Below are 21,217 nucleotides of genomic sequence, written 5' to 3'. Positions count from 1 at the left end.
CTCTGCAGGCTCTCAGTTTGTGCAGCCTCAAGCCAGCACTGAAACAGCAAGAACAATGGAGAGCATTTAGTTTTTTAATTAAGATCCTGTCTTTCAGTCTTTTCAAAAGGACATTTTTACCACCACGTTTCTTGATTAAATGTAAATACATTTTCTTTGGCATAGCTTGGGCTGCAGGCTGAGATCAACACATTCTGAAATCTTTTTCTGCACCCTCTAAAATTTATACTAGTGATTAAGCTTTTGGATATTTATCAACAATTACTTATGTTTTCTCTTGTTATTGTCTGGCTACAAGATTAAACATTTCACTGAAAGGCTGCAGCAGTATTTAGCCAAAACTTCATTTATTTTCAAAACCCAGCTTAAATATCAACTTCATATTTTTAAAAGAAATATTTCTAAAAGAAATATGAACCCTGAAATTTTCCTACTTCCAGTGAAGCTTCTTCTAAACTCTGTGTTAGGCAGACTCTGCCTTCTTTCCAAAGAATTGATCAGATGTGCCTAAAATTTGCTCTAAAAAGAGCAGCACCAGCAACTGAAGGTGCTCCCAGTGATATCAGTGGCAAAGTTCTCAGGGACCTTCCCACAGAACCAGGACCCAAATCCAGCTGCAGCAGGACAGCATCCCTTGCAACACAACAATTGTAGGTCTGTGAGCAGCACTGCTTGCTCAGGTCTCCCTAGTTTTGTATAAATAAGAGCCAAGGGGGTCAAATTCAGCACCCAGAGAAGATAACCCCAAAAGCAGTTCATTTCCAATTACTGTCAGAAAGTTAGTGACTGTGGATCAGATCCTGCTTTCAAAATATGCAATACCCAATTATTTCTCCAAGTCTTTAGCTTAGCCTTGGGGAATGGGTAAGGGGCACAGGTATGTTTAAATCCAAGAGAAAAGAAATTTTATAGCATCTAGATAAAACCATCTACACTGGTGAGTGAAGATTCCAACTGCATGTTCCCCAAAGCTGCTTTGAGGGCATGGAAATGGTTGGAGGATGTTTTCAGCCTTTTTTGTTTAAGATTGAATCCCCTTTATCAACTCTCCTCTGTGATGAAACAGTGAAAGGAAGGAATATCTGGAAATGAGACAGAAAATAGCATTTCACTTAAACCCCTTCTAAAAATCGTGCAAGACAGACTAAAGACAGTTTAACAGGACAAAAAAATAAAACAAAACAATAATAATAATGATTAAAAATGCACAAAACAAGGGATGCCCAGTGCAAGTGCTCTGTATTTGCTGACTGATGCCCAGCCAGTCCCTGAGTATTAGCCACCCATCCCTGGCTAATTTTCCACAGTTTTATTGTTTAGTTTGTTCCCACCCAGCATGGGATATCCCAGTGGCCACTTGGACTCCCCTGGCTGTGCCCCCTCCCAGTTTCTTGTGCAGCCTCCGGGCTGGCAGGACAGTGTAAGAAGATGGGAAGTCCTCAGCTTAGTGAAAGCACTGCTCAGCAGCAACCAAAACACCATTATTCTCATCCTAAATCCATAATACAGCACTACACCAGCTACCAGGTGGAAAATTAACTCCACACAGCCAAATCCAGGACATTTTGTTAGTGTCCTCTATCACAAACACCACGTGTGAAGGATTTATTTGTTGTTAAACTGACAAGCTGCTGACAACTGCACTCCTTTGCAGGAAACTCACAACCCTGCTTGTCTGTGATCCCAGTTACAGGTCCAGTTACAAACTGGAGGAGACTGGGACCATAATCTTTGAGGAACTGCAGATTTCTTCACAAAAGGCAAGGAAGAAGAATAGTTTAAGGCTATGTAGGATTGCTGTCAGAAGCAGCTGGAGTATAAAGCTCAATAAATTAACACATGCACTGAATGAAGATTCACGTTGCTTAAGGAGCAAAGGAAAGAACAAAATGAAATGAGAAAGGACGCAGGGTCATTCCTTTAATGGGTGGAAGAAGCCTCTACCATGAAGGGCCAAGACCCCTATGCACTAGCACAGACCTCAGGATTACTCAGTAACACCACAAAATATTGACAAATAGAGGCCTCATAAGACGAACAAGAAGCTGTAGAAGCCTAATCCTTTCCTAGTGAGATGAACAGCACCCAACTGGCTTGAAAGACCAACATCCCCTTTTCTAATAAATTACTCCCTCTTCATTGCCTTGCCCAGTATCCACACTGGATAACTACTCTAATAGTGCTGAAGAAATGTTTTGAAAAAAGGTGTGAATGCTCCTAGGTAACCAAAAGTTACAGTTTAACAAAAATCCTCCTAAAAACTAACATAAAGCAAAAATTCTGGACAGGTGAAAATTCATGCACCATTTTGTTAACAATTCTACACAGCACTTGTGAAATGCCTCTTTGTTTTCACCTGGCCACAGTGACATGCCCACACTGGTGTGACAGCAGGACTCAGGATTTAAGGAAAAATCCCTTCCACTTCATATGACCAACTTTTCTTCATGCAGGTCTCAACACCCCAAGAAAGGCAATACAAGTGGTAGCAATTTGTGTATTTATATGTGAGCAAAATGGAACATAGTACACTGTTGGGCACAGCAAAAGAGTCTTAGCACCATCAGGAAAAACAGGAAAAGTGTGAGGGAATGCAAGACTTTTCACAATACTTAGCTCCCACACAGTATAATATACAGAACTAAAAAATACACTTAATTCTCATATATTCCAGTATTATTGTATTATTCGTCAAGACATATTGTGTGACTCAAAGTTGTCAATATCCTCATTTACAATGGCCACTCTCAGGAGAGTCTGGGACTTCTGACTCAGATTTTCCCAATGCTTTTTAATTTAAATTATAACCTTAATGTTATTAATGTTATGTTATGTTAGTATGATTATTTATATTTAATTTCCTTTTGAGTTTTTTCTTTAATAGTGATATAATTTGAACTGACACAGTAACATGCTTTTCATATACTTCACTTGAAATTGTGCCTGAGGGCAGTGAAATTCTCATCCATAAGCTGTGTGAAGAAAAAAACTCTGGCACTCAGAAGCCAAACACCTGCTAGAGCTAGTGGCAGATCCAGATTTTTAAGAGAATTCCTGTTGCATAATGAAAACACAAAGAAGGGAAATGTGTGGGGTGATGGAATGGTATTAAAACCACAGCACTTAGGGGGAAAAAAAGACTCCTAAGCCACTATACACTGCAGAGCTAAATGCTGAAGATTCTGGCATTAAGGCTGTTTGTGGGTGCAGTTAAAACCAGAGGCTTTTGTCATGTGAGGAAACCTGAACAGTGACTCCATCACATATTGCAGGGCACTGCCACGCCTTCCACTGCTCGTGACAGAGCTTTCCCCCGGCCCTCAGTCTCTGTGCATCTGCTTCTGATTCAGGTGGCAGGGACAAATTGGCAAGTGTTCAGCCCCCAGAAAAGGCTGCCCTAGCATTAGTGATCTTCCTTCATTGCATGCTGTTTATACAATGCTGTCATCAGCAACAGTGCGATGTTTATAATGAACTAAACAGGTAGATGAAATTGCTCTGCTACTGTAAATGACAACAAATTCTCATCATAGAAATTGACCTGGAAACAGGCAAACTCTCAGCCACCAAGAACTGGAATAATTTCTCAGCATGAAAATGCATCTTTTGCACAGCTCCAAGATCAAATAGCTCCAAAAATCAAGCAGGAGAAGCCAAAGGGCATGCAACTAATCGACTTGGACAGATCAGGAAGAGAGAAAGCTGCTGATAATCAATATCTGCCATTAAAAAGCTTCTCAATGACTGAACAGTTCCTGTGGGTGCCACAGGAGAGCTTGGCTAACACTGCTTTTCATCCACCCTCCTCAGCAGAGCCCCAGGAGCACCTGCTACCATCTTATCAACATTTCTTTAAACAGGGGCTGCATCCCAAAATTCTACTCACAAAGAAAGACCACCCTGAATAGGAGTGCAAATATTCAAAGTGGTTCTCCTCCCTGTTGCCTCTAGCTGATGAGTCCTCTCTCACCTGGAAGAAACCAGACTGCAGAGAAATGCCCCAGCCAGATGTTCACTCCCAGGCTCACTTAGGATTTCCAACAGCTCAGCACACAAATGCTTTTAACATATGGTGAGGAAAATGTGATTTTTCCACTGCTAGTTTTCCACTACTTCTGATAATTTTAGAGATATTAACCCAGTTCTTTGTCTACTCTTCTTTCTCCATTGCAATGAGTCCCTTTGCAGGGTTTATGGACTGAGCAGCCTTGCACATTGAGTTGGTCAGGCACATTTTCACAATAAGGAAGCAGTTAAATGGTCATGGTTCTGCTGGAGGAATGTTGGTTTAAGGCTATTAATAAGGCACATGAGGTGAATGCCTTTCAGCCAAGCGCCCTCCACGTGTGCACACCTGTTTCAGCACGATTTTAAAGAGAAATTCCCCAAAGAAACTGTTCATAGCACGCAGCTTCTAACTCTCAAGCACATTTCTGCAAATACTCAAAAGGTTTGAAGCTTTTTGTGCTTTACTGGTGTCAGGAATTCTGATACACCAACCATGAGGCAAAGCATGCTACTCCATAGTAAACCATTTTTCCCTAAGAAATTACTTTTGTCTTACCATTTGTCTGCCATTGACATTATTGACAGTGGCTTCCAGCATCATCATTCCCACCTGATGTGCTACTGCTGAAATGGCTTCCCAGACTGAGGCCCACTGCTCAAACACTGCAACTCACTTCTCCAAGCACTCTAATTTAGCTACATTTAAATCTCAGCTTAACTATTCCTTCAGTCCAGTGATGCCAGTCTTGATATTTATGATCCATCCATTTTTCAGCTTCCTCTCACTTTTTGCAAGGGAGAAAGGGTGGTCATTCAAGTATATTTCATCTTTCTCTCTTGCCAGTGAAAGCATCTCAAGCAGAGCAAGGTTTTAACTGTGTGCTGTACTGAGCCAGACACACTATGCAGCACTAGAAATTTAACTAGAAAAAGGTTCAACAGCAGAACAAGAACCAAATAATGCAGCTGTGTAAGAGGACAAAGCATTAGGCTGAAGATTGTTCCCTCCCTGGTCACAACTCATTTACCAGCACTAACTGACAGCATTTCATGTGTATGCTCACTAATAAGCCACTACTTAGATTACTCTGCTTTAGCAGCAAACCCCAGAGCAATTAAAAGCTCACATGACAGGCACTGCAGGCATCTGTTCACTGACAACTGTTAAGACTAATGGTCATTAGTTTAATGACTCATTTTTATTCTTCTCTACAATGTGTACAGTAATGCTGGAGGACTGATACGGCAAAGGGGAAAGGGCTCTTACTGAGGTGAGAAAAGATAAACACAGGCCCTGCTGCTGGAAAGAATGAAATAAATCCTCTGAATGAAGCAGAATTGCTGAAATGTTAAAAGACACAGCTGAGCAAGTCAGACATAAAATGAAAATAGAAACTGCTAATTCAGAACAGGGTGCCTGCTCTAATCAGGATAGTTTCAACACTACAACTTTATCACCCCTCTCCCATGTCCAGCGAGGAAATTTTGTTAAGAAATTTTAAAATGATCCAGGTGATTACAGAAAGGCATAAAGGATAAAAAATGGACAGCACTTAGGAACATCTGTAATTCAAAGGCAAGCCATTGTCTAGAGTTTGGGAATTTAACAAGTAATGATGCCCTATTAAATGTTCTGCATTTTCTTTAAATATTTTAAGCACCAAGTGTCTTCCTTGTGCTTGATCTTATAACATAGTAATTTTAGTCTTCTAATGGCCAGTATTTCAAATGCAACAAGTAGCAAGTAGAAGTGAGTGAAAGAGTCATCACAGAAGGAGCACAGAAAGATGGGCCCTGTGATTGTATTTATCTTGTATTCTCATTCTAGCAGCTGGGTGAATTCCTGCTCTCAGTGTGCACTGCTCTGGGAACTTGGCCCCCACGTCCACAGCACAGATTTGCCAATACATACCACCTGCACTCGGAGGGAACGGAAGACCTTCCTGTGGAGGAATATCTTCCCATCCTGTGTGGGTGTACAGGAGCAGATGTGGATGCACAATGGATGGTTCCCAGGACAGATGAGCTGAGACAGGTCATAAGTCATGCACTGCTTTCCAATTATGATTGTCTTTCTACAGGAAATTTAACAGGATAATTTTACTCTGGAACATGGCTCTGGAGTTTATGATGGCATAGCAGATGGACAGTAGGATAAATGGTCATTTCCTTCTCTTTACCAGCAGCTTGAAGTAAGTAACTGGAGGAAGTGATAATTTTTCAGCAGGTACCAAGTTACTGCCATTTCACTGAACCTACCAGCATCAGCATCTGAACTTAGAGATCCACAGCTGGATAAAAAGCACAGGTTGTCAGTTAAGCTACTGAAAACCCTCCTGACTGAACAATAAAGGCTGTGGAGGGACTGACTCTTATTGCTGCTGCTGGTACAATCAAATCTCTCAACACATTTACCTTGCACACAAAATGAGCAATCAGCTCTAAGTGCCATGGACATCCTTTAAAGGCCACTCATTTGGCCTCTCCTGCTCCAGCCAAGGGGAAAACCACTGTTTTCCTCAGAAGTACGATGACTGCTAAGGAAAAGCTTTTCAAAAGCAGCTTTTATGCACGGAATTGTAAAAGAGCACACGTTATCTTGGGTTTTCCCCTTGACCTTGTCTTTTGAAAAACTGTCATGCCTCTTGCAGGACATGGGATAATCTGCTCAGTACTTTTAGAAGCAGCAAGGGCCAGGGGAAATGTGGAGTCCCCAATACATGCCTCATGTCTAACCAGTGGTACAAGATCACCTACTCTTGTATACCTAGCAGCTGCTCTTTTACCACTACCATTTGCACTTAAGGTTAGACAGAATTCTTGACAGAATAGTCTAATTTTCAAGATTTACAGAGGGGCACTATTCCTACAGAATATTTTTCAACTATTCCTGAGCACTTTTGGAAGGATCTGCGGCAATAACCTCCCCTGAATTTTCTTATCCACAGTCAGCTCTTAGTTTGCCAGTACAAGCTAATGTGAGCTCGGAGGCCAACCCTAACAGCTCAGTATCTGAAGCTTTAGCATGGTTCCAGATTCTCATATGTTTGTCTTTAGCATTCTAAGACTTTTCAAAATACAGACAGAATCCAAGAACAATGGACTGTGCAAAGGGAGGGAAATAAATTCATCTGCCCTTTTATTTAATTGCAGAAGATTCCTTTTGCCCTATACATCTATAACTTCTCAGACTAAAGACAACCACAACACCAGAAACTACTGAAACTGGAACCTTCACAATCTGGTGAATTTACAGTAATGTGAAAAACTGTGATCTTCCTGATTCTGTTGATCTATTCTTATCCTGCATAATTATACATTTCTTCACATTCTTTTCTTCACTGCTTTGCAAAGTGAAAACAATAAGAGTCTCCCTGTTAAGCCATGCTGGAGTTATCTGTGGCGGTATTCCTATTTTCATTTGCACATTTTACAGTCCTGGTTTCCTCTGCACCCTACACAGAGTAAAATGCTATTATAAGAAGCCTAAACAGCAACCATTTTAAATAACAAGAGCCAAATATAAATCTTAACCTGTGTATTTGTCTGCAAGATTGGCTTCACTTGGAATTATCAGTCCAGAACATCTCTATTTCAGAGCCCAGTTCTTTTGGCCAAGATAGATGTTCTTTTGTCGTGATTATAGTGAAAAAAGCCAACTTGCTGGCCTGACTCAGGCTGTAATTATTCTGTGTCTTTATACAACCTTTTTATAGTTCCTGGTGGAAAGGCTGAAGGAAATCCTACACATTGCACATGGTCTAAAATTTTTTGCCCTCTTGCAGAAAACTATTCAAAAATGACTGAATGAGACTTATCCCTTCCCTATATGATTTTTCATTCTTTGAATTAAGATAATGCATACAGTGATTCCCCACATTTTGTGCTGCTCCAGCTTTAATAACAAAGGTACTGACTGTAAATTGTTCCATGAAAAAATACCTTTTTTTTTCTTCAAAAAAACCCAACTACCTTCTTATATAAAACCCTCAAAGAAGCAGTTACACACTTTAAAAGTGAGACAATAATTAAATCTCCAGTTCAAAGGTTCTAGGCCAAGAAGATTTAATATGGTCCCTAAATCTCAAAATAGTCCAGAACTCTTCATTTCTGCTATTTTAAAACACAGTGTCATTCCAAATTATCTAAAAGTCATAAGAATCCACCAATACCTATTCTAAATCAGTGTGTTCTGTACTAATACTTCCTGGGAGGCTGAGGGCCAAAGACATGTAGGAAAGGGAGGGTCTCCCTCACAGTTCTCTGCAAGGTATAGAAATTACATCTTAAAAAATCTAGTAATGTAACGGGAAACCTTGTGCTTAAATCCTCAAGTCTACTGTGAGCGGACAAATACAAAATCAAGGCACCCCACTTAAATAAATAACCCACCTATTGCTACTAATTATATTTTTCTCTTCTCATGTAGATGAAAAACAGCCAATTTGTACTATTTTCAGAATAATATTCAAGGAACAGAGGAAGTTATGTACAGCACATTTTAAACAAAGTCAAAATACAGAAATCAAATTCAACTTCAGTTGAGGAAAGTTTTAAAGAAATTAAAGTTAATAGAATAAACCCTCCTCTGTAAATCTCTTCTTATAATTTCCTTCAGTTAAAGATAACAACATATTGGATTTAAGTCCATACATAACATATCAAATGCTTTTTTTTACAGAGGATCTATTCATAGCAGCTTGTATTTGCAACATATGCAGCAAATTATATTATTAAACACTTAATCCCAATAAAGTTTAAATTTCACCCCTAACAATAAAGCTTGTACAGTTCTTGCTCTACTTGAAATCAGATTCTACAAATAAACAATAAAAGTCACAGGTAGGTATCATGACAATTAATAATTGAACATTTGAGACATATTTGAAACACGGTTATGTGGAAATGTTCTGACAAAATATTAAGACTAATCATTGAATTTTTTGCAGTTGACAAATAAAAATTATAGAGTAAACATTACCAAGCTGTAGGAAAATATCAACTAGGTGAGAGCCTTGCAACTCAGCTTACATGGCTCTGAAAGCCAGGAGCTCTCACGTGCCCTTCAGAGCAGGCAGGATGAGCCCACTGAGAGCCCTGTGCTGCCCCAGAGCCCTGGGGAGCAGCCGAGCACCCCGCCAGCCCTCTCAAAATCCAGAGGGAAAAATCCCTCCTGACAGCCGAGTACCCCACCAGCCCTCTCAAAATCCAGAGGGAAAAATCCCTCCTGACAGCCCACAGAAACTGCACTGCTCCAAAAGGAGCAACAGACACAGGTGAGTTACACCAGCATCTTAAAGCTGAACAAGACAAATATCAGTGAGGAGAACTGGACAAATTTCAACACAAATACCTGCAGAGTAATGAGTTGCTGAAACCAAGATCCATTAGAATCAAGAATGTCCCCAGAAATCCAAATTTTATTCCTACTCAGGTGCTCCTTACATTATTTCTGACCTATCTGGTGTTAATTATGCAGCTCTGAACAGGATTTTTTTCCTAAGCTACTTCATGAAAAGAGTCAATTCCAACACAAAATCATGCAAGCCGGTCTCTATTTTACAAAGCCTATCATGCCACTGCAACTGCCAGAGCAGGTATTCAGCCTGGCAAAGGGCATCACCTTTCCAACATGAAGCACCATTCCTCATTTTTATCACCCCATATTCTTACTCAGCTGTGCAAAAAGCTCTGATTGTGTCTGATTTCTCAACTAAAAATAATGCTGGGGTAAATCTTTGTTTCATGAAGCAGCACTGTATCTTATATGTATGGAAGAGTCCATCAGGAGCCTGCAGCTTTCTAACACTTAATTCAGAATAAAACTCAGCTAAAGACAATCTCAGTTTGCCTGAGACTTTGTTAGTGCAATCACATATGCCACACATGCAGGTATTTCCATATAGCATACACACAGGAACAAAATTTAAAATTTCAGCAGCAAATGGAGACATTGCACACCTGAAGCAGAGAGTTGACTTTTTCTAGGGATGTTAAATGCTCCCCACAAAAAAATGTGCTAACTTTTCTCTGCAGGCAAAGGAACAGACTTGGTGCTTTTGATTTCACCCAAAGGTGCAGATGTAATTTCTCAGAATACAGATGTCTAACTCTTCCAAACCCATCCACCCCTGACACTGAAAAAAGAATTGAGTCCTTCACTACAAGAACAGGTTAATGGTACTGGACCTGTCTCCTATCAGCTGGGGAATCCCATTACTGAAGTCAGTAAATTGCTTTGGTAACATGGAATAAATTCATGAAGGTGTTCAGCAGCCTGATTCTGGGAAGAGCTGGGGAACAACTAGCAGGTGCAAGGATGTTGCACTTAAAAAAACTTTTTCTCAGGAGACTGGATAGAGTTGATGACATGGGAAACTTGGGTTGCCAACTTTCTACATAGTACATAACTCTGGGAAAATTAATTGGATTATGAAGGTCAAAGAGAGAGGCCAGCCCATTATTGAAAGATAATCTAATTGAATTTTGCCAATTTTATCTGAATGATTGCTCTCCAGATGAAGAACTAGTGTCACATTTTCATTGCTGCTAGTCTTTTTTCTTCACTTCCAGGCTCACTCCTTTCACAGACCCATCTGGAACTAAGAAATCACGTCAGTGGGAATTTCCCACAGCCAAAGGGTTAGTTTTGTGCAGCCAGCTAATCTTTCTCCACACTTAGTGCAGCTTTTCTTGAGAGAAGATCACCCAAACTCAGCATCTCTACTCTCTGAATAAGGCATTCTTGAACAGAATAAGATAATGCTGAGTGGTACCAGTGGAACCTAAAGGTTGGCTTTGACTATTCTGACCCAGACATGCACATTACTAGTTAATGTTTGCATTATTCATTCACATTTTGTGCCAGAGGAATCTTACTCCATGAGTTAAATTTTATTCATAGCTCAAGTCTACATTCAAAATAAGACTGGGCTAATATGGAAGCAAAGACTTATAAAAATTGAAAACTCCCTTTGAAACACATGCTTTCCAGTAAGTGCAGCTAGCAAAATGCAAAACACTGTCAACATTCCTGCACCATGATGTCAATTTTCATCTGCACAGACAAAATGCTGCTACATGTAGAAATCAGCTCTGTCTTCCTCACTGGTCGTGTACTCGTGTCTCCCTCCTTTCACTCTCAGAACTGCACCATGCACTGGAGACTGAAACCCCTTAAAAGGTTCAGAGACACCTGAAGATAATAATTCTGGCAAAAAGCCACATTAATTTTTAAAAAATGAGTTTCCAGATTCAGCTTCAGTTTTCCTGAAAAACAATGCACATGCTCAAAGGACCAGTTTTGATGTTTGCCTCCACAGCACTTCAGAGGAACTCCTGCCAGCAGGAAGGACCATAACACCTGATAAAATGTCTTCAGTGACACAAAATAAAAAAGTGACTTAAAAAAAATTGAAATCACTTCAACTCTTGCAAGGTTTATAAGCAACAGGAAAATTAACTTTATTATTTCTGCTTCTTTTTTTTTCCAAAGTGACAAATACAGCCATTTTTCAAGAAAACACCTGCAGGCAACACTTTAAATGCCATCTATCCCTAGCAGTGATATGATGAAGAGATGGACTGAGTAACACCACACAACAGAAAATATGACAGCAGAGTAGTTAGCACTGCTAAAATTCAGCCTCAGCTTGCTTCCTATGGGCAGGTCTCCCTTCAGAAAATCTCCCACTGATGCTGTAATGTTGAAGTAGAAAGCCTTAATTTTACAAAATAAGGTCTCACTTGTGGCCCAGAAACCTCATGAAGGATCTTTTCCAGAACTGAAATCTTGTAGAGCTTGGAGTACAAGAGCCCTCATACCATCACTGATTTAAAGTGAGCTTTTGGCAGACGAGGAATGATGAGACACTCAGTACAGGGCAAGAGGATCAGGCCTTTTCCTCAGTATTCTCAAAGACTGGCCTTAACATTTGAAATAGTAAAAAGAAAGTTTATAATTCCTACACTTCCCCCATTTCTAAATAGTGGAATCTATGTGACACATTACAGATGGCTCACAGAGGTCTAAATTCAGCAATAAAAATAAGCAATTATAAACAAATGCATCATTGATGTCTACTAAGGACATAATTCAAGCAAGTTCAAAAGATCAGAACAAAATGATGTTTTGTTATCCCAACCAAGGCCCTTCTCAAGATGGTTATCTACAGGAAGAAATTTTCCCCAAGAAAAGCTTAGCGTTCCAAGAATATCTCAGGTTCCCTTGAAGAAACCATGCAAGTTGGGGCTTTTTAAATTAAAATTAAATTATAATTTTTATTTAGGAGTTAAACAAAAATTTCCCTTTTATTGTCACACTGCATAAGGGAAAAGCTTTAAAAGGTTGGGTGTTAAGAACAGGTGATGCTAACAGGATATTGGAAAGGCCCGTGAGACTTAGAAAATTAAGTAAAATATACTTGCCCACTGATCTAATTGCTTACTAATTTTCAAATCTATTCCCACCAGATAACTAATGGCATTTTAAGCCCAGCTCCTGGCATTAAAAAATACATTTATAGTTCCCTCCTAGCAGAAGATACACAGCTGCATGGTAAAACCCCATATGTTAAGACAGCATTCTGGAGGTTTTCCTTATAGTTTTAACCACCCTATTGTGTTCCAAAATTAACTGGAAGAGGGAGGAAAAGGAAACGGGAAAAGCATTTGGGTGTGCAGTCTCACACTGAGGGGAAGGCAAGTGCAGGGAAAATGTCTGGAATATTTGTGTTTTACAGAAGGACTGATCACATAATGGAAGTGGAACTTAAGCTAAGCCATCAGAAGCCATTTCTCTATTTATCTTCCTCAGGAAAATACTATTGTTTGCTTAAAAACAAGAAGCTATTCCAGCAATTAAGCCTGAATTTCCCCAAATACTTGAAAAATCATTCTAAAATTCTAACATTTGAAAATATATCAGAAACATGCTAAAAATGTTCGCATTAAAAATTAATAACAATATAAAAAATGTTCCCAGCAGACAAAAAGAAGCTCAGAATATAGGCACCCATTTAGGTTTAGAGCAAGTTCTCATGTCCGGGACAATTTTCCAGATACTCCTGGAATTTGGAGCATGTATTTCTTTGTTAATATTTAAATGATGATTCATAAGTGACATAAATCTAGAACTGGTTCTTGTTCTATGATGTTTAAGTGTTGCCCTGAGGAACACCAAAATGACCTAAGAACAGCTGAACTGATTCTGACCAAGGAACCATCCAGCCTATCAGCTTCCAACACCCAAAAAAGCACATCCAGAGCAAGAATGCTGCAATACTTTCCTGGACTCACCTTCCCAGCCTGCTGGGGTTCATCTGTACATTTCTGTGGAGTGGGCCTTCCCAGCACTCACCCTGCCTCCATGTAATTTTCTCCTCAAAAAGTATGGCAAGGAGTGCCAAATACCATTATCATGACATGGAAGAACTCCAGGCTTCATTGTTTTCAGTCTCCCACCTAGCAGTTTTATTTAAAGGCCCTCAGTTCTTACACTGAAAGAAAGAAATGAGCAGCTGATTCCTGCCTAACCTTTCCACCCCACTCATGAAGGATTTGAGCTGTATACAGTGCACCAGCACAGGCAAACCAGGAATTCCTACAGTGAAAGGATGATTCTCTTTGTCTTACACCTCCCTTTCACATCATTTCCTAACATTCAATTAGCACTGTTAACTGCTGTTCTATGAAAAGACTCGTGTGAGAATCACCAGTCTAGAGGAAACATGTAATTTGTTAGTCACATAATCCATCTTATATTCATATAAATAAAGTTATAAAATCAGGGGACAAAACCAGAGCCTGTTCAAGCAGTCTTATCAGTTAGTGGCTTTAAAATCCCCATGGCACATACAGCCCATCTCTCCAGGAACAGATGTATTTTCTGTCCTGCTTTCAACAGAAGTGCTGATGAGATCAGCTGAAAGAAACTGTAATATCACATGTACCTGGCAGTTTACAGCTAGGATATTGCCTAACAAGCAGACAATACTCGACACTACTGTGCTATTGGGTTTTTCAGCCAACATCCATGTTACTCAACCAGGGAATGGTTTTAAAGTATTTGAAGACTCAAGAAAACAAAACACCAAATGAGTAATGTGACCTTGAAAACATCTAATAAGAGAAGAGTCTCAGGAGAGGAAGACAAATTACATATTAGCATATTTCTTTTGTTATACATCCACAGAGAGCACTGAACTTCAGCCTTCTGCTTCCACACCACAAGAAGCTGCAGTAGTCAGAAAATAAAATGTCCATCTGAAGAGGCAAATCTGAATTTATCAGAACAAGTACCTGTCCCTTCACATTTCTCCATCCCAAAAGATAGCCTGGAACGGCCACGTATATAAGCAGGGAAATTGCAACAAAACAGGGGTGTTTGGAGTTAAGTTAATTTCTTGCTGAATCAGCCAGCTGGGAATAAAGCCAGTTCCTGCAATCTTCTCTGAGCTTCAACAAGGTGCATGCCAGGAAACACTTACTGCCAGAGACTGAGGAAACACAATCCCTCACTCTTCACATTCTGCAGCAGTGCAGGTGTGTCCATGTCACCTCACTTCATTGGTTCTAAAAAAGGCAGGAGATCAGGCAACTAAAACTCTTCTCTACACCTTGATTTACCATGCAGCAAGTCCCTATAGGTCCTTTCACAAATATACACTGTAAATGTTGCCCTGTTTTGCTTGCCTGCGCTAACAAGAGACTACATCCTATAAATTTTAAGCAGATTCAATTTTTTGGCAAAGCACCTGATGACAAAAAAACCAGCATTACATAAACACAAATACATGTTTCTACATATAAATAAACATTCCACTTATTTCATGCTACAAATCAATCTCATTAAGCAGTTGGGACCTCCCACCAGGACACCAATGACAACCATTAGCATAGAGCAACAATCTAGTAACTGCAATCATAAATGCAGTTTGAATACTGCTTCACAATTTTGTTGAGCTAACTTGCATTCACTGTGTTTCTAGTGCATCCAGAAGCATGACAAACTGACAATTCCTGGAAACCACATTTCTCAAAACAGTCTGAAAATATTGTTCTCATTTTCTCTCCATAATGATGTTAAATCTAATAAATACAAAATTAGAAACAGAAATAACATTGTTGCTAAACACTTTATGTAATATGCTCTCTGGAAGGGATTTATTAGTCCAAATTCTCAAAAACTGCCCTTTCTATAAACACATGACACTTGTACTTGCACTTCTCAAATATTATCAAATATGCACTTGAGTACTAGAATTCACACACCAGAAGCCTATTATTTCAAAAGAATTTTTAGGGTGAAAATTTTGGTTTAATCAGCTAAATATGATGAAAAATACTTAGCCAGACATTTTAGAAGTGCCTAAGGCACCTAATGCCTGGCTCCCATTAAGTTAATTACAATTTACCTTGTTTTGAAAAATCCAGCTAAGCACTTACCAATGCAATTGAGTACTTAACAGTGTTTGTGTTTAACATCTCGGGTCTTGCTGAAAGACATCAAAACAAAGATTCCACAAACCCTTCTGAAAATACTGCTCTACCAGCATTACTTTAGAACTCTTGTATGGCTGTCATCATCCAAAAAAGAGTTCACAGAACTGTCCTTCCTCCTGCAAGTTGAAGTGAGGGCATTTTGAAAACTGACCCTTAAATGCAAGGGCACTTGACAGTCTATAGTCTTCAGCTAACATCAAGTTCTCCCCTTACAGGAAAGGAGGTTATGTGCATGAATTCAAAACCTAAAGGACTTCTTGTCTATCACTGACAAAGTGAGTGCACGGAGCACACCAGAACTGCAGTGCTGTACAGTTCCTACATGGGTCTCAGTATTCTCTCTGGGGCCATGGTTGTATCCAATGTCCCTTCTGGAATGTTGTGCTCACTATCAAACTGTACTTCAAAAACAAATCCATTCTTTCACCATGCACAAATTGTCCCTGTTTTGCAGAGATTTTGCATAATAAGAATGACACTGGAATTCTTCAAGTGTGATTCTGTTGGACTGTGCACAGCCACAGAATTATCATCAGTGTTGTTAAGTGTATAAGACTGTACTGACACATGGATTTGACTAAACTACAACATTTGCACAATATGATACAAGTTACACCTGAGATTTCTTGCATAGACTTACAATGCCAACAGCTATAGATGCATGATTATGACTCTCCTTCCACTATCACTGAATTCACTTTACTACTTGATTGCAAGCCATATTCAAGCTGCTGGGGATTCAGGAAATCATGGAGAAATGTTTAAAGAAAATCTTTAAGCACAAAAACCGAACATAAGGACAAATATGTGAACCTACAGGTTATAGAAGTAACATCAAATAAAAAGGATTCAGATTTTTAAATGTAGGTTCTTGCAAAGCAAAATGCATTATATTGGATGGTTAAATCTGGAATTCTGGATGCAGAGTAAGAGCTTTAATATCAGTAAATCAATCATGTACATTTTCTGTGATGCAAAGGCAGGAATGGAATTTGGTGCACTGTGCAAAACTGCCACCTCAGTGTTGTTTATGCCCCAATTTGGTAAGGAATATGAGGGATGCAGCTGCACCAAGCAGACCTGAATGAGGAATTATCAGTGACCAAGCATTCAAGCGTCTTCTAAACCAAAGATCATCCTAGAGCATCATTTTTTGACTCTTTCAAGAGAAATTAGAAGCCACTGTCAGTTGTTAGAAATTATTCCTATCCTTGAGGCTTCTAACTATACCAGACTCTTGGATATCTGGTTTTGGAAACAAAAACATGCAGCTCTACACACAAATGATCTGAGAATTTCTATCCAACTTTCAGTGTAACTTCACAATAAATTATCACCATAATGAATAACTTAGATAGTAAAGCGGTGCCTTCACTGATGACTTTTGGTCCTATCCCATAGCTGACTTTAATTTTATAGGCTACATTTTAAAAAGTAGGTATTCATACATAGTTTGTGCCTCAAGTCACAAGAAACATCAACTTTTCAGGCAATTCCACTGTTGGATTGTAAACCAGGGGTAACAGCAGTTCAGATCCTATGAGCACTGGCTGAGCAATCATTATCAGTCATAAATTTAAAGCATGTTCAGAAACTTAAGCATAAGTTTTCTGGTAATGCAGTCACTGAGTTGCAATCTTGTCAATAGCAATGAATATTTTAAGTCAGAATACTTGTACAGAGTCTCAGATGTGTTATTGGTCTTTAGAAGCAGCAAATCAATCTTCACACTAAGAATAAAACCACAGGCCTTTTGGGGCTGATGGCAAAACTCCAGATGGGTGCAGAATTGCCACCTGCCTACAGAAACTGACAACTGCTTCAGGTTTAACTCAGGACTTGCCAATCTCTCCTGGTATTTCTTATCAGGGTTACTAGAGGCTTAAGAATGTTGTATGGCATGTAGCTCAATCTATTTTCTGGACATCAGTGTACAATACATTCAGTGACTGTAAAACAATAATCCAAAGGTTTTCCATGAAGATGCTCTCCAAGTCCACTATGTCATATAATGGACATCAGATTTTTGGCCTTGCAAAGCTCAGACTTAAAGACATTTACTATGTTGGTAGTTTTTGGCAGATTGGTTATGGCAGAATCATTTTGAAGACAATAATGTTTTCAGTATGGATATACTTCATTTCCAAAATATCACAGATAGTTTGAAAAGACCATAATGCAGGCAGGGATTGCAGGAACATAAATCATGGAAGCAACCAACAGTTTATTGAATGAATTTATGACCTATGAAACTTTCCCTTCCATAGAAACCAAGACTTAATGCTTCTTAAATACCCAGACATGGTGTCTTTGCTGTTACTCCCTCTGCACACATTACCAACCCCATGGTCTTTGGAGGCAAAATGCACTGACTTGTAGAGGGTTTAATTTAGACCATAGGAAGCTAAGAAAATATCAGCTTATTCCTGATTTGAAAACAGCATACCAGAGAATAAACCTAAAATGAATCCATGTGTAAAATTCTTGATATACATTTGCCCATACAAATCTGATAGCCATCGTTTCTTCCTGCCAGTAATCCATTAGTGAGACTATAAAGATATACAGTCCCACATACATTTCATAACAAATATAACAGCATCTAGTTGAATGGTGTAATAAAATATCATCACAAGGTTAAGAAAGACTTGGTTACCAGGCTGAACATCCTGCCTTTTCAATTACCAGTATGAAGCAATGTGCACTCAAGAGATCACGTCAAAACAGCAGAACTGGGCTTGGACTTCTCTTTTGTTAGCTTAACCTTCTCCTAAAATCTGTAGAATTGATAGCTTTCCTGCTACAATGTGAGGAAAATGAGGAGCCTTTTAAACAATATTTAGCAATAAATTCAATGTTAGGGATGTTAACATTCCTAAATACACACAATCAGTAGAACAGAGTAACAACTTTGGATAGAGCCATCATTTAAATCTTTAGAAACAAAGTTACACCATGTTGCTGCTGCCATTTGATAGACAAGTATCTTGTTTGTTTTCAAGAAAAACACCCATACGTAATCTGCTTGCATTACCACTGGCTTCAGACTAATGCAGTTCCATTAATTTCATTTATATTGGCACATACAAGAAAAGGTCAGCTCTGTACTTGCAAAAGAGCATGGCCAAACCTTACCCACAAGGGATCTCTTCCTGAGTGATTTATGTCCCTGCTCCTGGTCACAGAGCAGATTTAACAATCAGCCAGCTCAACAATGCTCAGGGGTAAAATATTCCCTGGGTTATCCCAGGAAACCAAATTCACCTACTAGTACAGCAACTAATTTGCCATTGACAAAATAATTTTGTCAAATTTGAGACACAGCTCATCTACAAGAGCAGAGATAATTTTGGAGCCCAGCTAAACACCTCACTGCTTATTACCATGCTGTGAAGAATCAGAAAGGACTCCTATAAGCAAAGTTGAGTTCCATTGCTTCTCAGGAGCAGCTACCTCTTTTTCACAACTTCTCATGTTAAAGTTTTCTTTGCATTACATTCATACCACATTTCCACCACATTCTTTTAAAATGGTCATTTTTTTTATTCTGTACCTGCCTCAAGCAGGATGAAATTAATCAATTGCACATAAGTGATATGACATAGACTTGTGACCTTGCCCAGCATCCAATTGTTTCTAATTGATTAGCTCTAGACATAAGCACTTGAATAGCCAAAAACAACACAAGTGGAAGTTATGGTACAATATTAGGGTAAAATGACTGTGTGTGGTCCATTTAGTATGGCCCCAAGCAACCAATTAAAGAATTAATGGTTATTGGATACCAAAAATGTTATGTTAAATAATAGAAAATATCTTTAATGTGCCTAAAATTGTGATAAAACACCTAAAACTTAGGAGCAAAAAGGCCTCCTACAAGATTGGGGTTAAGTGCTAATAACTCAAATATGCCAAACAGATTACAGTATTTTAAAGGACAATCAAGACCATAAAATTTGACCTGGATTGAAGTGTTCATAAAGCTACTCACAATAGCCAATTGATTACTACAATGTGTTTGAGTTGTTTTTGTTATAAAGAGACAAGTGAAGCTATGCCAAACCATTTGTGGAGAAGAGGAAACTATGCCACTACTGGTTCCAGCTCTGCAATAAGAAAAATATGAAAGAAAAAATACAAGAGAAATACTTTAAAAGCAAAAAATGGTCCCTTCATAACCAAAAGGCACAAAACCAAAATTAACATGTCCCTGCTCTGAGCTTCTATTCTTATCTTGAACAGAACTATTAACAGAACTCCATGAACTATTTCCTGAGTGTTTTATAGGGCTGGTTATTACAGCATCACTCAACTGCTTGCACACAAAAATACAAGCTTAACAGGCACAGCAAATCTGTAACATTTTTGTCCTTGCATAAGGAACATGCAGGCAGAAAGCCGATCTCACTGTGGCCCTATCTGCTCAGACTTGTGAATACACTGTGTTTCACTGCACAGTTAATACAGATGTAAGTTTTTACTTTAATGGCAAATTCTTTACTCAAGTAACCAGTGCACTGGTCAGCTGCAACCATACCCACAGAGAGGTGGTGTTCTTCACCTGCCAAATCACTCACAGCACTCAGCAGTGCTGCTGAGGATGCAGGGGAGCCCCATTCCCACTACCTTGAACCTCAACATCCACCATAAACTGATCACAGCTCACTGAGCTGTCTAGCACAGTCTCCTCAGTTTCTTCATACTCCTTTTGCCTGCTGTATTGTTCTTCAATTCAAAATTCTTCAGGATGTATGTTTATATCCTGCCCAGCACATCAGGCTCTGCTTCTCAGCATTGCAATAGTAAAAACAATACACAACAACACTGATCTTATTTAAAGAATTTACTTTTTTGTTGAAAACTGCAGCAATACTTCAAAAAGAGGTTCCTATTTATTATTTTTAATTCTCAGTTTATTTAGTAATCTTTTTCTAAGGATTTATTGAATTTATGTGTACTTAAAACTGAAGCATCCTTGAAACGTTGTGCTGTGGGAGCTATCAGTATAGAGAATGACATACTGTAACACATCTCTGCAGCACACAGCACACCATATTTCTTGAAATACTCACCTCTTGGAACTGATTAGGCTCACGTGTCAGGCAATAGATCAGATGGCAAATGTGGTTTTTCCTCCATGGTTCCTGTACTCATTCAACACTTGCAGCAAAGACCTTTTTGGGCCACCTTCCCTGCCTTCCCACCTCTAAATGCTTTAGATGTTTCTACCAAGGTATTTCTACGACCCTTGTCACTTAGAGCACCTTAACATTTGTCAGGTGCTTAAACTCCTGGCGGCAAAGAACAGCTGTGCTGCCTAGAAAGACCCATGGCATTACACATCTGGAAAGATCTCCCTTTGGTCCCCCTTTGGTAAAGTCAGCTACAGTGTATTAAGCAGGAGAGAGAATATTCATTTCCCACATGAATGTCTTTGAAATGTTGGTGAAAGGAAAATGTTCTCATTGGGAGACTTTTAATTACAGAGCAGCTCGTTCAGCAGTTTTCTGGTTTACAACAGTAATGCAAAGTGTGCAGCAAGATCACCTGATGCAGGATCAGAAATGATAACAGCAACAAGCTCATTACCTACCTGTAGGTGAGCATAGAGAGCAAAAGCAAGCCAAGTGATCTCCCAGGACAGCCCGCTGGCTTTAGGGCTGGCCATCCTCATGCCTTGGGGCTCTGCGGAGAGAAATTGGTTCAA

The 21,217-nt window shown here is 39.2% G+C and overlaps 1 protein-coding gene across 1 annotated transcript in view; it reads right to left on the bottom strand.

The window, feature by feature from the left end:
• Positions 1–21,217, bottom strand: part of ADAMTSL3 (ADAMTS like 3) — a 169,002-nt gene that overhangs the window by 146,538 nt on the left and 1,247 nt on the right. The window contains exon 2 of the mRNA XM_058033732.1: positions 21,104–21,195. Coding sequence (XP_057889715.1) covers positions 21,104–21,184 — 81 coding nt within the window. The 5' untranslated portion in view covers positions 21,185–21,195. The remainder of the gene's footprint in view (positions 1–21,103; positions 21,196–21,217) is intronic.

The sequence above is a fragment of the Melospiza georgiana genome, chromosome 13 (genome assembly GCF_028018845.1).
Source record: "Melospiza georgiana isolate bMelGeo1 chromosome 13, bMelGeo1.pri, whole genome shotgun sequence".
Lineage (NCBI taxonomy): Eukaryota > Metazoa > Chordata > Aves > Passeriformes > Passerellidae > Melospiza > Melospiza georgiana.
The sequence above is the reverse complement of the archived record's forward strand: the minus strand, read 5'-3'. Positions and strand labels throughout refer to the sequence as shown.